This window comes from Lissotriton helveticus, chromosome 9, assembly GCF_964261635.1.
Source record: "Lissotriton helveticus chromosome 9, aLisHel1.1, whole genome shotgun sequence".
NCBI classification, from domain to species: Eukaryota; Metazoa; Chordata; class Amphibia; order Caudata; family Salamandridae; genus Lissotriton; species Lissotriton helveticus.
This window is the reverse complement of record NC_136070.1, coordinates 631,560,118-631,580,244: the sequence shown is the minus strand read 5'-3', so window position 1 is coordinate 631,580,244 and position 20,127 is coordinate 631,560,118. Positions and strand designations below refer to the sequence as shown.

Sequence of the window (20,127 nt, the reverse complement as noted above, 5' to 3'; positions counted from 1 at the left end):
TCTCTGTGTATTCTCTTGTTACATAAACTATCCTTTGAAGCATTCAAACATGTTCTACCACCTGCAAATTGAATTACGGGCACTAGTGTTGATTAACTTGAGGGGAGGAGAGCACACGGGGTCTGAAAGAAAGGTGTGTTTTGGACATCCCATAGCTTGTTTTCGAACTATTCCTATTTGTCAGTTTTGTATGTTTTGGGAGTGGGTATTGTAAATGTATATGCTATATAAGATTGTGCGCCACGGATTGAAGTGGCAGTCTCCTGAGAATCTACCCTTAGGGTACTTCGTGGACAACTGTGCTTAGCTGCATCTAATAAATCTGTTTTCTACGCCCAACGGAGTGTCTCTGTTTGACAAGGCAGGTGAACCCGGACATTATAGGCGTGCCCTGCGCCGCTTGGCCCATAAGGTCAGTTTCTCCAGGGGATGAAGTCCCCTTGCTTCTGGGAGTCCCTAGGGGCCATCTAGCCTACCTGTTACTTCCAGTAAGCGCCACACAGTGGGATTGCCGAGAGGTGGTCGCAGGCCACGCTCCCTTTCTCCACCACTCTGAAAACGCGCCTCCTGGCGTGCTCCTGTTAGTGAGATGAAGTCCCCTTGTCTTTTGAGGGTCCCTGGGGGCCAACTAGCCCTCCTATTACCTCCAGTAAGCCCCACAGAGCTAGATTGCGGTGAGGTGGTCAGAGGCCAGGCCCCCTTTCTCCACCACTCTGCAAACGCACCTCTTGGCATACTGCTGCTTGGGGGATGAAGTCCACTTTAGTCCTGAGGCCCTCAAGACTAAAGTGGACCTCACCCCCTCACCAACAGTGAGCAAAGAGGTGCGTTTGCAGAGTGTTGTAAAAAGGAGCGTGGCCTTTGGCCACCTTTCAGCATTCCCACTGTGTGGGGCTTACTGGAGATACCAGGGGGGCTAGTTGGCCACTAAGGACGGTCAGCAACAAAGGGGACATCATCCCCCAACCAAGAGCCTTCCAGGAGGCGCGTTTGCAGAGTAGTGGAAAAAGGGGGCGGGGACTCCGGCGACTTGCCAGCTTTGTGTTTTTTTTTTATTAAGTAAAGGGGGCTGTGTGGCCCACCTTCCCTTGGTGCTTTTGGGCCCTGTGGACCCTATCTAACGGGGCCTGACCCATGTTTTTATTTATATGATGAGGCTGATTTCTGCCCGGGAACCCCATCCCCTGGGGCTAGGCCTATGTTGAAATTATTATTCATAAACAGAAGGGGGCTGTGCAACCCCCTCTCTAGACAGATTTCAGCCCCATCCCTGAGGGCCCGGGCAATTTTTTAATGATTTATTTTTTTTTTTTAAGGAAGTGGGGCCGAGTAGCCCACCTCCCCCAGGCCATTTTTGGCCCGGTGACCGCATCCCCTGAGGCCAGGCCTTATCCTTTTTTTGTACAAAAAGAAGAAGGGTACTGGAACCAGCAACCCCCCCAATCCGGGCCGATATTTCCCCGGGCCATGGCCAGGTCGTTGGGGACAGCGGGGGTAGCCTCATGGCCCCCTTGATCCCTGCTGGAGTAGACCTTGCTTATGGGCAGAGGGAGTAGCAATTCTGCTTCGTCTTATGGAAACAAGAGCATTTTTCTTGCTCTCGCTTCCATGAAGCGAAACAGAGTTTGCTATGGCATGGCAGAAGCAGTGCTCCCGCCATTCCATAGGAAACTTCAATGTCCAGGGGGGGGCACCCCAGGACATTGCTGGAGCTGGGTGGGGGTACCCAGGGCCATGGAGGGCTCCTGCGTGGCTCCCTTTCCATCTACATTGTAGCCCCGGGGAGGTGGCAGCCCCCGGGGCTGCGGGGGGGCATGTGACCCCTGCATTTACCATAATTGAACCCGGGGAGATGGCGGTCCCTGGGGTGTGTAGGGGGGCAGAAGCCCCTGCCACGCATTTATTTAGACAACATAGCTCCGGGGAGGTGGCGGGTCCTGGATGCCATAGCAAACTGCAATGTTTGTGGGTGGGTACCCTGGGACATTGCTGGAGCCAGCCCTGGTGGGTGGGGGTCCCTGTAGCCATAAATGGCTCCTGGAGGGTGACCGCTCAGCCCCCCTTCCATCTATATTGTAGTCCCTGGGAGATGGTGGTCCCTGGGGCTGGTGGTCCTCAACGGATGCCCGCCTTTACTTTGTGCCCCTGGGAGGTGGCGGTTCCTGGGGCTGTGGGGTGGGGCCATGTGCCCCCCCCCCCCGCATTTACCATAATTGAACCCCGAAAGTTGACGGTCCCCGGGGGTGTGTAGGGGGGCAGGAGCCCCTGTCACACATTTTTTTCGACAACAGAGCCCCGGGGAGGTGGCGGTTTTCGGGGCTGCGGAGGCCCGCATGGCCCCCCCCATTTAAAACACATAGCCCCGAGGAGGTGGCAGTCCCCAGGGCTGCGGGGAACCTCGCGGGCACAGCATCTATTGTAATCATTGCCCCTGGGTCCTGGCCCACCTGGAGGATTAAAGAAAACAATGCAAAGGAGCCCGTTCTTTGTTAAAGAAAAACACAATTTCTGCCGGAACCAACACGAATCCGGCGTAATTTTTTTTTTTTTTTTTTTTTTTTTTTTTTTTAATGCTTTTTATGGAGCCCCCTGAGCAGGCCTAGGGGGTCAGGGTGTTTCTACCCTGCCCCTAATGTTTTGTGACCTTTTTTCTTGTGACACTGTTCAACTGAGTCACAAGATTGCTGCCATCACTTCCTAGTTTGAAGTGTTGGTATCCAACCAGATCGCAGGCTCGAGATCAGGAGGGTTTGTGGATCCTCCATGGTCATATTTGTATATCCGAGAAATCTTTACATTTCTCAAACTACTGAACGATTTACACCATTTAACAAAAAGAGTGCACTCTGAACCAAGAGCTACCTTTCTGCCAAATTTAGTGTAATTCCATTCAGCAGTTCGGGCTGAAGCTGCGTCAACAGTTTTGTATGGAAATTAACATCGAGAACTCGTTTTGGGACCCCGCAGTTGACTAATCACTGCAAAACTTTCAACACAGCAGCTGACCGGACCGCCCCAATAATTATGAAAAATTCTCAAAGATTTGTCAAACAACACCAAAGATATTAGCAAATCAAAAATTGCTTTTCCTATGTAAACTAGGTCCTAACTATAACTACCTACTGGCCACTGCCAGTAGGATATATGTGTGTGCGTGCGTGTGTATGTATGTGTGTGTGCGCGTGTGTGTGTGCTTGTGTGTGCGCACGCGTGTGCTTGTGTGTGTGCGCACGCGTGTGCTTGTGTGTGTGCGCACGCGTGTGCTTGTGTGTGCACGCGCGTGTGTGTGTGAGTGTATATGTATGTATGTATAACGGCTGTGCCTAGCCGTGGAAGAAACCTGCCGTGTTCAAAACAGACCCCTGCATCGCCATGTTGACGTGTGCAAGCGGGCCAGGTGCTTGTTGGGCGATGGCAATAATGTGCAGCAGTTAAAAAGGCAGCAATTTCAAGCCACCCACTGTGGAAATAATCATGTTTTAAAGACTGAATCCCGCGCCAGCTCACTGTAGTAAGACGTGGTTCACTACAGATTCCAAAAGGCCGTGCGAGTGGCCACACCCACTGAGGACTGGTTATCGTATTTAAGGTAGTGGCACCTGTGGCTGCGTGATTCGTATGACATCGAGCCTCTGAAGAAGTGAAGCAATCACGAAACGCGCCAGGCTCGCACGTTGATGCCTGCATTGCTCGGACCTTTCCTGTCTGCAGCCTATGTCCAATAAATCTTCAAGCTTTACCTACCTGTGTGAGGTTTCTTTCGTTGGAGGCAACTCTTTTGTTTTGGATGTATATATGTATGGATGTATGTATATATATATATATATATATATATATGTATGTATGTATGTATGTGTGAGTGAATATATCTCGCTCACCACTACTCTGGAAGTCCTGAGCTTCGAAATTCGGCGGTCCTGGATGGGTCCCGGAACCCCTTCGTATAAAAGCACAATTTCTTTTTGTTACAAGGAAATTCCAGGACACTCTGAGCTGCTTCATAAGTTTATTGGCAAGGTTGCTCAATACAAACTCGTTTCACCTCTCGGCTTTTTCACGGTTTAATTGATGCCACCTTTTTGCCGTTTTACATACACAGTAACAGCGAAAGCAAGAAGGGACATTCGTAGTGCTTCATTACTGGTCATATGTTACCATGAGCGCCAAAGGCAGGTCCGTTCCAGACAACGGGCTGGGTGAGGAGTTTAGCGGGGAGCGGAAGTAAGGGAACAAATCACTTCAAACAGTAAATTGTTGGTTCCCAAAAACGATTCCCAAGTTTTTCAAATATATTCAACACACCACAAAAATGTCAGCCGACACGCTCCGCGATCGAGAGGCTGCTGTACTTGAGATGTTTGACGATGCACAAAGCCCCAACATAAACTCAATAACCCAAAATGCATCAGCAGGCAATACTGCTACCAGCTTGAAAGACGAAATGCGCATTTTAGAGAATGATGAAAAGTGAACAAAGTAAGTGGTGGGAGGGGAAGTCCCTCCAAAGATACTTGGACGTTGGAAGGATCCCACGTGGTCTAAGAATATTAATAGCTCCCAGATAGGAGACCCCGGACCCTAAAATGATGGAGTATGCGGAAACCAACCTAGACTCTTCAAGAGAATTAGTAACGATCCTGGTAAAATATGCAGAGGTCGACCGTCTAAAAATACAAGAGCAGATTGAACATCTAAATGAGGAAATTAAGAATCTAAATCAAAATCGAGAGGAAACAAAATTAAGAGATGAAATGACGTAATTTCTTCGCAAAGAAGAGGAAGAAATAAGGGAACGAAAAACATACAAGTTCCATCGGGATAAGGCCGATTATGAATGCGGATGCATTTTTACCTTCGCCCGGAAGTATGACTCTAAAGATTTCCAAAGGGACTGGCTCACAGGCAGTAAGATCCAAAGCAAACTCGGGCACTAACAGAGCAACAATTGAGGATCCTTCCACCTCCGAGTTAAGTTCTGCGATGGAGAGTGAAACGGAACATGAGACTAGAAATTTTAGAGGACTGCAGGTACCAGCGAATTTATCACTCGGAACAAAAAGTAGGTTTTTTTATGCGAAGAGTGTCGAAAAACACTCCGCCTAAGAACCCAGCAACAACCACAACAAGGAAGAAAGGTTCAATCAGAAGAAGGGAGAGGAGACGGACAAAAAAACGGAGAGAAAAAAAGGCCAAATGCAAGGAAATGGAAACGCAAACAAAAAACCTAATTTTAAAAGATAATACAGTCATCAACTTCTGAAACATCAAGCTGACTGATTCAGAAAATAAAATACTTTCTCTTGGGTTATAAAATTGTCCAAAGAATAGATTTAATTATGCCTTCACAAGAACTGACATTTTTAATGGAGTACTCAAACTCAAGTTAAAAAAAATTAAATTTCCTAAACAAAAGATCCAAGCAGACAATGCAGAATGAAGACACAACTATCTGCAAGTCAATATCGCCTCCGTTCAACCTCACCGGAACTGACATACACATCTTGAGAGATTTGGAAGAATTAGTCTAAGAAAATCCGGAAAATTATCCAACCACCGAAAATGATACCGGACTTGACAAAAAGCAGAAGAGAGCATGCTATTTAAACCTAACTCAGCATTTACCCCGATAGCAATCAGAGACTCGATTGACATTTTCCATGAACAGGTCACAGCAGGGATACAATTACTGGACCATAAAACAAGAAATGCAGCTAATAACAAAATGAATAAACAAAACTTTCAGTACCACCAACTCATGGAGAAACTTAAGAAAAATCCCCAGTTAATCATAAGAAATGCAGACAAAGGGGGTAACCTTGTAATTTGGGAAAAGACACAATATGTTGAGGAAGCTATGAGACAACTGTCAGACCCGAACTGTTATGGCAGAAGCAATATCTTGTCCTTAAAATTAACATACAACATATACTATGCCCGACTCTTGGTCTGGAAAAGTTTGGGCATATTATCTATGGACGAATATAAATTTCTCAAAAATCACACCCCTACAACTCCAGTCATATATTTTATTCCCAAGCTGCACAAGGACCCCCTCAAACCTCCTGGCCGACCTATAATTTCTGCACATAACAGCTTGGCAGAAAGAACATCACAATACATTAACTACTTTCTACAAGAACATGTTAGAGGTTTGCCTTCTTATCTTAGAGACACCAGCGATTTTCTTTTGAAAATCAAGGATTTCATCTGGCAAAAAGATTACTTGCTAATGACAATGGACATTACAACACTATATACTAGTATAAATCATAAAGACTGAACAAGAGCTGTTCAACATTACCTTAACAGAAGGCCTATAGAACAAGAACAACACAGTCTATGATTGAATACTGTTCAAATAAAAATAAAAAATTTAAAAAATGCATTGTCGTAACAACTACGCGGGGTAGCTATGGGGGCCAGCTTCTCCCCCAGCTATGCCTACCTCCACATGGGCTGGTGGGAGGAGCTTGTCCTACAGAAGAACACTTTGGACATATACTACAGAAAAAAGTAAAACTCTTGTTGAGATATATAGACCTGTTTGTAATTTGGCATGGAACTGTTGATGAAGCAAAAGAGTTTGTTAATAATTTGAATGTAAATGATCTTAATTTGGAGTTTGCGGCGCAGAACTTTCGTGAGAAAGTAATATTTTTAGATGTTGAGGTGTATATTAATGAAGGGGTGATGGAAACCAAGGCACACAGAAAACCAACGGCAGGGAACTCAGTTTTATACGCATCAAGTCCCACCCACAACACCTTATCCAGAGTATCCCTTATAGGGAAATGATAAGGTTAAACAGAATTTGTAGTAACCCTCAAGATCTACACAACGCAGCAGGACAGTAAAGACAGGTTTTTACAGCTGGGTTACCCCAAAAGATACATTGAGACGGCAATCAAAAAGAGTATGAAACGCACTAGGACGGAGCTCTTAATAGCAAAACCATTCACAGTTGCCACCCCAAATGCAAATAGAGAGACACAAAGCTTCAACAAAGAAGCTGATACCTTCAGGATTATTCTGGGATATAGCAAACAGGATAAAGAGATATACAAAATCATTAAGAGAAATTGGCTTATCTTAATTAACGATCCTGTGATAGGCCACTTGTTGCCCAGAAAACCGACATTAACATTCGGTAGAGCACCTTCTATGAAGGATGAACTCGTGCAAAACGATCCGATTAGGACTGCCAAGTCGGTATAAGCAAAACATCATACACTACCCCTTTTAGCGTAGAAGAAAAAATCATCAACAAAGCTATAACCTGCAAGACGGACCATGTGGTGTATGTTCTTGTGTGCCCCTGTGGCTTGAGATATGTGGGAAGTACCAAGCTACTGGGGCACAAAAGAATTTTGCAACACATTCGGGCCATAAAAAAGATCAGACCTACCCAGGAGGGAGTTTGGAGGCGTCCAGCCTCTGGAGATCCGGTTCCTCAACACCTCCTTCACCGTGACCTTCCGGCGCTACGTGCCCCGGCGTGCCTCTCCCTCCACCCCTCTGCTGCCAGTCCACTCTTGAGGACCGCTTTTCCCTCCCTGCCGCCACTGTTGACTCCGCCGTCCCGGGAGGCCCGCTGGCTGGACTCTTGGGGCGCAACATGTTTGCCTCGACCAGTGCGGGCCTGCGGGCCCTTAACAACTTGTGTGTATTGGCAAGGGCCTCTTCTTACCTGTGGGACTCGGCTGAATCTCTGGGTTCCGCGGCTTTTCAGGAGACTGTTCAGGTGGACTCACAGCATCATTGTTTGGATGGCCGGGAGCTAGCGGCGTTTATTCTCCACTCTGCTCTGGACATCTCCGAGGTGCTGGGCCGGGCTATGGCTTCCTCAGTAGCCCTCCGTCGCCATGCTTGGCTCCAGGACGGCGGGTTCCCTGAACATTCTGGATCGGCTCATTGATCTTCCGTTTGATGGCAGCCTGTTGTTCCATGCTCCGGCTGACTCTGCCATCCAGAGGTTCCTGGCGGGGCTCTGTCCTCCTACTCCTCCTCCTCCCCCTTATTCTCCTCCTCCTCCTCCTTATTCTCCTCCTCCTCCTCCTTATTCTCCTCCTCCTCCTCCTTATTCTCCTCCTCCTCCTCCTCCTCCCCCTCCTTAGTGACTGCTGAAATGAGCTGAGTTTGGGCCTTTTGGATGTCCTTGCTGTAGGTGGTTTTTGCTGGCCATTGAGTCCTCATTGCTGGGCCTTTTCATTTTTGGCTGCTGGACGGCCCTTGTTGCCTGTGTTTGTGTTTTTGCTGGAACTGTTGCACAGGCTTGGCCCTGGAATTAGGCCTTCTGTTTTGCTGAGGAGTGCTGGTTGCCTTCGAGTGCCTGTTCTCCATGGCATTTCTGTATGTTGCTATTGCTTCAAGTGGTTGTGTGCCCGGCCCTTGTAGTGGTAGGTCCGGCCATTCCTCTCCTTCCTGCTCTTGTGCTGAGAGGTGGGTTGCTTCAGTGTCCTTCATGCTTCTGGCGGCTTATGGTTATAGCTGCCGTTCTGGCTGGCCTGTTGCCTTCCCTCTGGGTGGGCTTGCCTCTTCCTTGGCAGCTCGGTTGCCCTGGGGGTGGAGTGGGGTGTTTAGTCCTCTCCGGCCTTGTCCTTGGTTCCTCTGTTGTGAGTGTATGGGCCTCCACTCTTCCTTCTTCCTCCTACGTCCCTTCTGGGACTGCTGGCGTTTGACTTGTGGGGGTCCTCCTGCCTGGTAGGGACGGGGTTGCCTCCCTGGTCTACAGGGCTGGTCCCCTGTGGGCCTCCTGTCCTGTCCAGACTGGTGGGGTCCTTTTGCAGACCCTCCTTCCCCGTGGGTATTGCAAGGGTATCTATTCTACGTGAAGGAATCTGTGGCTAGTAATTTCTATCAGATGTACGAGTTACTTACCTTTGGTAACAGTGTATCTGGTTGAGACGATTCTAGCTGCAGATTCCTTCACGTCCTCCCCGTTCTGCGAGGACCCCTGGGCTGGTCCTTGGTACTCGCCTCCCGGTGGGGGGCCATGTCCTCTGTGAATACCTTCTTTTGCTCTTGGCGGTCGCTCTGTCTGGTTGCTGTTCTTCCCTCCTCTTTGGTTCTGGGAAGGTGGTGTTTCTGGTGTTTCTATGCCTTGCTGCTATGGCTGCTCCAGGTCGAGAAGTTTCCTCCGATCTTTCCCTTCTTCCTCTCCTCTTGCTTCCAGGGGCCTGGCCCCTCTGCCACCTCTGGGTTGGAGGCTCTCTGGTCGCGCCTCACCCTTGTTTCTTGGGGGGTGGATGCCCTCTAGGCTGGGGTGGGTGGAGGTTGGCTATTCCTGCCTGTTGGGACTGTCTCCCCTTCCTTGTTTCAGGGGGTGGTTGTAGGCCTGCTACGTGTGACATGACTTTACACAGGTGCCTTGTCTCTGGGGGAGAGGTGGGGGATTGCTGTCTATGTATTGGTTGGGTGGCTGCTCAGGGCTCTGCTCTGTTCTTCCTCTCCTCTTTGCCCTTGGACACTGCGGTGTTGCTCTGTTTCTATAGGGTTTCTTTTTTGTATGCTCTTTCGCACACTGTTCCCATGCTGCACAGTTTTTTATTTGGTGCCTCCGCGTTGTGGTGCGGAAAAGTTCTCCGAAGAAAACTGACGTAGGCGCGCCGGGATGGAGCTTATGTGACCTCGCGGACGTCACGTACGACACCTGGGCGGAGCCGCGTGATGTCGCCCCACCCCAGGCGCGCAGGGATGCTGTGGCCAAAAGGTTCCGGATCCAGTCTCACGCCTGGGGATAATTTTGCGTGAAGGAATCTGTGGCTGGAATAGTCTCTACCAGATACACCGTTACCGAAGGCAAGTAACTCGTACTACAGCTGCTGTGAAGAGCGTAACTTTTTTTGTTAACCTTTTGGTCGCTTATCAAGGCTATGTGTCTATAGAAGTGTCATAGGTCTTTGGGTGGATGGACTGCTGTTTCCAGAGTTGATAGACTCGAGAATAGAATGTTGAACTTTTTTCTTTCAGACCTAGGTTCTCCTGGAACCAAATTATTATCAGCTCTGTAAAATAGTCATGATTTTGAAGTTCGAGCCAGGAGATATGTGGTTCAAGTATCTGTTTTGCTCGAAGTCGGGCCGTCTGAAATTTATGATGCAACAACATATTCACTTGTGACTTTACCTTTCAGGAAGGTCAAGACTCTGGGAGAAGATGAACTCTGGCTGGATGACACTGTGGCTTGGATTGAGAGGAGTCGGAAGATCCAGGTTGAGAGGGATATGGCTGAGAGAAGGGTGAGCAATGGCAACATTTATTTCCATTTTTGATTGCGAGAGGCAGTCTAGGTTTATACTCCCTTTCTTCAAAAGGTGATCCGATCCTTTAAAATGTACGTCAAGTAAAAAGTAACTTTAACACTTGTATTAGAATTTAAATATAGATGGAGATAGATAACTCCATCTGCTTCTGTTTGTGGAGACATTTTATCTAAGCCTTTGCCTGTTTGGTTTTCAATTGTTTAGGCCACAGTTGAACTGGTGTAGCAGTGGAAATCCACTGCTTGTTTTTGTAACCCTAAATAGGACATCCTCTTTTTATTTTTTAACTATGAAAACCCCCCTTACTAAACTGAACAGTTCTCATAAACATAACCACAAAAACTTTAACTATGCATTTAAACATTTTTAACTGTATGTGTGTATATATAGATACATATGGATAGGTTAAAGTGACATCATTCAGACTGTCATCAGTGATGTAATTTCAGAAGTCGCATTTATGTTATCAATTATGTCATAGAGCATGTCATGAGTGGTGTAATATGTAAGGTCGTAAGCAGTGAATGGCAAGGGCGCAAATAGTTACTTTCGTTCATTACAGCTGTTGAATTTCATGTTTTTTTTTAGTTTAAAATGTTAGTTTGACTGGCATTTCCATCTAGCTATCTCACTTTAAACGGTTTTTTTTGTTTTTTTTTGTGGGTTTTTTTACCCAGTAAATTCCTAGGATTTTGTTAACGAAATTTTTTTTGTTACCATACCAAACAAGACCTACCCTGTGTCACGTGGTCTGGCCCTACGCCCACCCCCTGCGTGTTACCAAACCACTGCAGCGCACTGATGAAGGCTGTGCACGGCATGGGGTTGGCTGCAGAGTTTGGCCCAACCCCCTGTGGATGGCCAACCCTCACAGGCAGTCAACCCCCCTTGCTGCCAACACCCATGATCTTACAATGTCCTATAGGCCCCCCACCCATTGTTTTTCCGCCACAGCTCCGTAGTACTTCAATGATATTACATTGGGTGATGCGCTGAGCATAGTTTGTGCTGCGGTACTGCTGCACCATGAAAAGAAAACTTTTTAATTTGGTTTTAGGGCTGTCTTGCTGTGACAAAAGGCCCATGGTACCCCCTACTCTGCCCCTTATTACTTATTTTTATTTGTTTTCTACAACACTGGGACAGAGTCCTAAAATAGAGGGCCAAATTTCCCTTCATGATGCAGCCACTCAATCAGGCTGCTTGTTTTGAATTTGCAGTACTGTGGTCCTCCGCAGCCAAAAATCTATAAACTTTCAACATTTATTTCTCACAAACTACTAACCAGATTTATTCCATATCACAAAAACCACACTTTCTGGATTAAGCTCTAGCTTCCTGCCAAATTTGGTGCAATTCTTTTCAGCATTTTTTTTTTACTATAGCGGTGTCTAAAGTTCTTAATGGAAATTGCATGGAAAAAAACACATTTTCAAACACCCCGACTGCTCTGCCCACCCTGTTTCTCAGCCTCCACTTGACAGATCACCCTGAAACTTTACAGGAAGGAGCGGAGGTGTAAGAAGCTTTTTTTTAAACATTTTTTTAAAAATGTTTTTGGAAAGTTTGGTGAATATTCATCATACAGCGCCAAAGTTAGTAGCAAACCAAAAAATCGATTTCATATGGCGAAACGGTCATATGTAGAGCACAGCAGCAACACCACTGAGTAGTTGTGGTTCAGATGGTGTTTCCATTAAAAATTGTATTTTTCGCTTTGCCTAGCACTTATGACCTTATGGGTGGGTTTTCACAAAATGTGTAAGTCTAAGTCCGGCGTGCTAAGTATTATGTAGATCTGCACAGGACAAAAAAAATTGCAGATGGTGAAAGAAAGAAAAATTATAAATTTTTGCTTGTGGGGAATTTTGCTCACCTTTCCAGGCCCAATGGCTCAATGGATTTACACCACACTTGTCATGAAAGTAGAATGTCACTCCAAGTGAAATTCCTTTTAGGTTTAGCGTAAACACTTTCAGTAGTCGTTGAGATATAAGCATTTTAAAAATAGTTTTCAAGTGGGCTTTAAGGTTTATCAAATTAGTGTATCTCTGGTTTTCGCACACAAGACCAGACTCACAAATTCTGTGAATCACATTTGATTTTTTTTTAATTACAAAATGTGATAGGTTTGATTAAGACTACTGTTTTTATCTGTCATCCAGAAACGCTCAAGCTGGTTCAGACCGATTGAGTTTTTCAATGCAAAAAAAAAAAATCCACAGCCATAGTTGTCCACCCTCAAAGGTGACAGACCCTATATAAGTGTCTGATATAAAACTACATGAAAAAATATAACTGGATTCGAATTCCATTTTGCGTCTGACTCCCGAATCACTCCTGACTGGCATGCTTTAAGCAGTGTTTTGCAAAAAAAGTGAAGCTGAACACTAAAACTGTCTGGCTTTGCTTGGAAGTCGGAGATAATGGTGAGGGGTTGGATGCAGCCCAGGCTGCCTGCATGTGGCCTTTTGGTCCCATAGCGGCCTGTCCTCCCACCCCCCCTCTGTGCATAGCTGAAGGCCTACAGGGTGGGTATTCCCCACCTACACCAAGTTTGGCTCAGGCCTAGGATATATAATCAATTATAAACGATAAAATATCATACATCTACATACAATTCTTGTCATTCATTTAAAACGGTGCCTTTGCCCTACCTTTTGTATACTACGTAATGCAAAATGAAAATTCATCGCTATGTAAATTATCCATATGCTCTTCTTGCAAAATATAGGCCAAAAAAACAGCTTGTGTGGAATTGAAAATGTATGACTCCATCAGCATATGTTCTGACCTAGAGGGTCTTCTAATCAATTGAATTTAGTCCAGAAAGAGAAACCATAGCAACCTTATTATTTTGAATTAGTGGTTGTATACAAACAGTAGATAAGGGGTAGTTCCCAATACAACTCTTGATGTAAACCACAGAGTAAGGAAACCTTTTGCAGATATTTACTCCAGCTCATAAAGATTAGAGTTAACAAAGGCAGTAATTTGCAAAACTTCCTTAAAGGGGGGCACATTCCAACATGGGAGACTGGAGCATAGCATCTGATGGAGACATCTAGCTGCAGATTCCTTAACGTTTGAATTTTCCCCAGGCTCCAGACTGTATCTGGAAACTTTTCAGCAGTGGCTCTGCGCGGCGGGGGACTGTTTCGTACAACTCCGTAATGATGTCACTCCGGCTGTGGAGTCATATAAGCCCCCTCTGGTGCGCGGATGTCAGTTTCTTCTTTTCTGAGCTGTAACACTGATCTGGCGAAGCGGTTCCTCATGCCATTTTCTGGCCTACTTCGACAGTTTTTGTTGGTTGGAAACTGTGTGCTGCTTCATGTCTCCAGCTGCTAAAGCTTAAGGAGTTAGGTCCCGGGACGTGGGGGGGGCTGGACCTTCTTAGAACACTAATATACAACTTGCTCCCCTCACACTTCTTTGTTGCTTGATATTACAAGTACATGAATCAGGACTACTTCTGATTATGTAGGTTTATTTAATTTCACCCTTTACTTTTCAATTTTAAGTACAAAAAGGTTTATCATTGCATGTATGAGAAACACGAAACATATAAAACGTTTAGACAAATATGCAAACCATAAATGACAACAAAACTTATCAAATTCAAAATATGAAACAACACATTTGCACATTATTTGAATATTACAACATTTGTTCAAATTGCAACCAAAATGCTAGTATCAAAAATACTCTTTTTCATAAGTTCATTGAAGGACAAAGAGTCTGAAAGAGGGCTAATAGGATACAAATCAATGAATCCAAATCGCAATTAATCCTGTTTGTTTTATAGCCTTCTTTGTGCCGACGCGTTTCGAACCCGTTAATTGGATGAACGGGGTCTCATCAGGGCCTTGTCACTTCTAATATCTGTAGCTTTGCTTGTGGCCGGATTCACAAGGTTCAACAGCCTTCTAGCTCTCTGACTGTCTCTGGGAAATCTGTTTTTAGCACCGCTGCTCTTAAAATGTGTCTTCGTCTCCCCCTTTGTTTTCTGTCATCTGTTTTCTTTTTTTGGAACTGTGATGTGGCTTGTGCTCCCTTCAAGGGAAACGTCCCTCGGCAAGCGTGAGTCTGCTCTCTTGGCGTTGCAATTCCGTTTTCTTCAATCTTTAGTGGAAAAACGCGGGGCTCGAAGTTAAAGCATCCGCCAGTCTTCGGTGCTCAGTCAGTCTGTGCTTCCGCGTTCCAGCCGGCATTCGTTAGTTCGACAGTTTTTGTTGGTTGGAAACTGTGTGCTGCTTCATGTCTCCATGTCTTCATGTCTCCAGGCTTAATTTAAAGCCTTGTGGGTCTTGTACTCGACAAATGTCGGTTACAGACCCGCATTCCATTTGTATGTGGTGTTTAGGGGAACACCACGTCTCAGAAGACTGTGGTTCCTGCCAGAAGCATCAGCCGAAGGCGCTCAAGGAACGCCATATGAAACTTTTAGTGGTGCTGCTGTTGTGGTCTACAGATCAGTCTCTGTCTCCTCCTTCATGGGGCAGTTCCAGGAGTCTAAGCCAATCACGGGGAAGTTGATCACGTGTTTCGTTGGTGAAGACAGGTGTATCTGGACGAACTGTTACTTGAGTTTCGAATGGGATGAGTTCCATAGCATTGTTGCTTAGTCCTTCATTTCTTATTGCTGAATTCTCGATGGTTGAGTCTTTCAGTCTGAACCTCTTGGATAGTAGAGAGAGGAGAGAGTCTGCTACTAGGTCGGAGTCCACGAGGCCTACTATTTAGTATCGGCCACATAGTGTGGTTTGATGAGGTGGATTGACACACATCTTTTAGCCTTTTTTCCAGCAAGGTGTGGCAGAAGTACTGTTCTTGTTCCATGGATGGCTAGGACAGGTACTGGTTGTCTGTAAGAAGGACCAAATTCCTTCTTGTCCGCAATCTTCTCTCTGACTAGATCCCCAACTTTTGGGATCCAGAGAGTCCTTGCTGGGACTGACGTTTTTTCCCCAGTGGTGGTTGGCTTCAGGAACACATTGCTTTGTTTCAATCTCAGTTAATTTCAATCCGGTATAACGGCCAAACGATCTTTGATATCAAAGGGTTTATTTTCTACCACTGTGCCTTTACATTCGAGATCAGGAACCCACATTCTTGTCCCAAATAGGACCTCAAATGCAGTGACTACACCCCCTCCCCCCCCCCGAGAACTTCTTGGCAAATTATTTAATGGGCGTTGGACCCCATAAAGATGTGTGACCCATCCATCACCCAAACCTAATACTCTATCTGTTATAGAGTGCTTTATGTCCCGGTTTTTCCTTTCCACAACAGAATATCCCTCCGGAAAGGAGTACCACAATGCTACGCCCAAACTGGCCATGGCTTCTTTGTAAGCCCGAGATCTAGAATGTAGTGTGCCAATTGTGTATGTGCTGATAAAGACTCGCAAATCTTTTATAACAATTCGAGCATCAGCCGAGTACTGAGGCTACATCCATAGGAACCTTGAGTTAGTGTTTGTGGGATTGCATTTGTCATAAAGGACGCCTTAGAGTATATAGTCTAATGCTGTCTAACAACTGTGTCTGTACTGGGCTGGCTACTTCGTAGTCTGGTGGCATTCTGCACTAGGCTGTCTATTGCAGTCTCTGTAGTCATTGATGAAGATGTGAATCAGTGTATTCATTCCAGGCCACCATTACATATCTTTTAATGTTAATATTGTTTTAGAGATCCCCTGATGTGACAGCCCCTTCCCAAGATCTGCTCCATATATCAAAGCTGCTCTATGTTCCATGTTTGGAATTATCCGACACTCCAGGGATTCGAGCAAAAGGAACGTGTTTTGCATCAATTACATAGGAGTACTTGAGTGGAATTTTTTTCGTTAACGCTGCACCACTGCCTTTGCTTGAACCAGTTACAGCCAACAATATCTCGCTGTCTATTCTTGTTTTTGAGCGAGTGACCGCAGCTACGGAAGCCGTCTGCACAGCCCCCTTTGCGGCTTCATCGGCCAATGAATTCCCTGCAATGTGAGCGCCATCACGTTGATTACTCAGCATGTGTATCACTTGAGCTTTTGGTGTTTCGTTTCTCAACTGAACTACTTGTTCCAAAAGCGTTTTATGCTTTATTGTACCACCTTTTGCATCTTTGAATCAGTTTTGAAGCCAATTCTGTAAATATTCATTATATGACTGAACACAGTAAAAGGTATCGCACACTAGAAGTGTTGGGAATTTGCGATCTGCACTATCAAGTGCCAGTTTGAATGCTTGTAGTTCAGCTTGCTGAGCTGTACAATCTCCTAGAGATTGAGTTGTAGTGACCATTGGTCGGAAGAGAACATCGCGCATGCGTCCTTTAACGATTGCGCACGATGCACTGTAAACTTGCTTACTTCCTGTAGCGGGTTGTGCTGATCCGTAAGTATAAATTATAAATTTGTACTTATCGAGAGGCAGAATTTCAGTGGGCAGAGGACATTCATGTTCATATTGTAAGAACGCTTGTGTTTTTAAATCGGGATCAAAAACATATTCAACATCTGTTGCAGCAAGAGAATTAACCCATTGTATCCATCTAGGATGTAAAGCTTTTGCTTGGGAATGCTCGCTTTTGTGACCGCCTCTAAGGCTGGTACTGGAGTCACGACAGTAATGCTTTTCCCCTGTGCTAGAGCTCTTTCTTATGCTACAGCGGTTTGGATGTCAGGATTTTTTTGTTGAAGTGAAGCGCATTTCTGCTTGTGTATACAAATGTGATTTGTATGCTATTGGTACTTTTTCACCCTCATTATTTGTTAAATAGGTGAATCCGCATTGACCCGAAATTATTCGGATCCCTAAATTGCATTTATTTTCGTGTGTTTGTAAGTGATTTGTTGCTAACATGTTAACTTGGAGTGAACTCAGGATGTCTGTGTTGGAAAATCAGGTTTGATTAATTTGTAGAGAGGTTTAACCCTTTCTGCGTAATTTAGAATGTAAGTTCTTCCAAAATTTAGGAAACCCAAGATGGATTGTAAATTTGTCAGCATTTTTTGAGGTTGGTGCAGCGCACACTTTTCTAAAAAGTTAACTACCATGCTTTTGCCTTCCCTTGAAAGCTCATATCCTAGGAAAAGGCTATTGAGATGGGCAATTCTGGATTTGTTAAAGTTGAATTTATAGCCCTCAGATACGAAGCCCAGGATAGTGGTACTGTTCAAGTGCCTATCTAGGTCATCGTCTGTCAGATAGATGTCATTGACATATGACAATGCCTTGTCATCATAAATTTGTAGTAACTCTGTTACCCTTGCTGAGAATAACCCTGGGCTGTTTTTGAACCCTTGTGGGAGTCAACAAAATTGACACTGGGTCTCTATTATTGAGAAAGCTGTAAAGTACCTCCTTTCAAGTGCTATGTTTTGAGAAAAGAAACCATTTGAAATGTCTAATGTGGTCCTATATTTTTTAAGCACAATGTTATTCATCAATGCTGTACTATGTGCATTTTGCACTGCAAATGTTTTGGAACAAGTGTTCAAGTGTCTGTAATCCAAAACTAGACGATATGTATTTTTCATTGAGGAGGTGCATGTTTCAATCACGCCTTGGTATTCAAGTTGATCTAAGATCTCCCTGACCTGTTTTTTAGCGTCTTGCTTTATTGGGTACTGCCTTTGTGCAGTAGGTTGATTTTTTTTTCCAGCTGTATTTTGTGGTGAGGTGAGTCCTCATCCCATCCTACAAGATTTTGTATAAAGCTGGTGCCTGGGCTACTGCCTATTTCCTGGCATAAGTATATTTTAGGTGAATTGGAATATGGTTGGAGAAGGCTGACCTAATGATGTCCTCGCCATGTTGGCACTCCCTGACAAATTCTGGTGGCCAGCCCTGTTCTGCTAGAAGTATATCATAACACCTTGAAAGTTTCTCCCAAAAGAGTGCTTTCACTTTTCTTGGTATGTCTTCCTCCATCCGAAGTGTTATTTCATATAACTTTTGTGGAGTACTAACCCTGGTGTCTACAGTCTCTACTGTTATGTACTCATTCAAGTCCACTTTCTCCAGAAGTTCCTTCAGGTTCTGGCATGCTATTGTTACTTCTCCTGCACTCTCCAGCATTGTCTGAGCCTATTCTCCGTTATTGAGTTGTGTTCCCAGAATTCTCGACATGTCTGAACTTAAGACCTGCTACCTTCTGTTGGTGAATTGAGGTTTGGATTTATTTTTCTGAACGTGTTGATCGTCTTTGGACTTCACGCGTTCTTCTTTGTAATCTGACCGTCGTCTTCTTGCTGATATCTGTGAAGATATTTGAAAGGTATGAGAGGAACGTGTATCAGTATCCTGATACCCGTCAGGTTTTCTTAAATTATCCCTATTCCTGAGGTTATACCTCCTTTCAGAGGGCTCCTTTTGAGGAGACCTACTTTTGGATTGAGAATGTTTCTCTTTAGAATTTTGTTTATTAATTTCCTACTTCTTTTTAGAAGATGTAGGATTTTGTTTAATAGAATCCTTCTCAGGACCTTCAGACGGTTGTGGCTTCAAAGGCTTTCCACCCAAACTGTCTCTGCCTAATTCTGCATAAGATTTTTCTATTTTCCTGGGTAGTTCATGTTGATGTTCTGTTGCATCAAATTCCCTTAAGCGTTGGCGGATCGCCACTGATGCTGCCTCCCCTTTAATATTAGATGGTAATATTGTTGAGACCTGGTCGAAGTTTTTCAGTAATTTCATACCTAAATTCAGAGCAGGCTCTGCCCCGTATTAGTTTTGAATTTGTTTCAGGACATTTGGTATTACTGCAATTGACGGAACACCATGTGTTTTAGTATAGATGGCAGCAAAGCCTGTGCCCCAAGTGGGGCAGACTTCCAGTTGTGGTGTGATCCCCATTGGTAAACAGATTGTTAGGATTCTGTTTCTCATAAGAGCTAGTATTTGGAAATACTGCTTCGATTTGAGTAATTTTTTGAGCTACCCAGAATGGAATTTGTTCACGCTTTGTGGGCATTTTACCCATGACTGCGTGTAAAGTCTGTGGAGTAATTTTTAGTGCATTCCCCTGTTGAGGGGTTTTGATTTATAATGGTCATTGGTGGTGGACTGTGAAAGTCTGCATGACATATTGGACTAATTGTCTGTAAATTTTTATTAACTCTTTTAGCTGAGTAAGTAATTCCTTGTTTGACATCTCTTTGATGTTAGGATGAGGTGTGTAGCCGTCTAAATTCAGCCATGTTGCTCCGGGTTTACCTAGTGGCCCGAACCTGGTAATGTTTTTTTGATATTTTAGGGCGCCTTTAAACCAGAGATTATGCTCCTGGTATGTGAGTGGAATTTCAATATCCTTGAACGAAATATATTCCTCAGGTGGTTCATCTTCTTTAAAGAAGTGAAATAATTGTGTTACTGGATTTGATTCTGGGAATACAATCCATGAATAGAATACCTCTGTCTGAAAGGATTTGTGTGCTTCTATCACGAAAACTGCTCTACCACCTCTTGGTGTTAGGCCGTGTTGTATACGTCTTAGAGTGATGGCTCTCCTTAAGTTTGGAGGAATGTTTATAACATCCTCATCGGTTTCATCGAAACCTGAAAAATGAAAAGATGTTACGAGTCAGCCGCAGCGGTATTACTGTCACCTTTCTGGGACATTGTTTTTTGAAAAATGTGAACAAGTTTCAAGGAAACAAAGATAAGTTACACACTAGTTTGGAACATCCCCCGACTTCGCCACGTGTAGACTCAGTTTCCCATGGTTCGTCCCACTTGTCTGTTGAGGAGGCCGTACACGACTCTGCCCACGCCTCCCAGTTTTCCCAGGAGCCGGGACGTCGATGGCCCAAATGAGCCAGTACTACAATGTTCTGCATATTATCTGTGGGCCCCCACCTTCCTCT

At 44.9% G+C, this 20,127-nt stretch overlaps 1 protein-coding gene across 1 annotated transcript in view; it reads left to right on the top strand.

The window, feature by feature from the left end:
- SART1 (spliceosome associated factor 1, recruiter of U4/U6.U5 tri-snRNP) overlaps nt 1-20,127 on the top strand; it is a 414,579-nt gene that overhangs the window by 179,659 nt on the left and 214,793 nt on the right. The window contains exon 5 of the mRNA XM_078660694.1: nt 10,133-10,238. Within this exon, the coding sequence (XP_078516820.1) occupies nt 10,133-10,238 (106 nt within the window). The remainder of the gene's footprint in view (nt 1-10,132; nt 10,239-20,127) is intronic.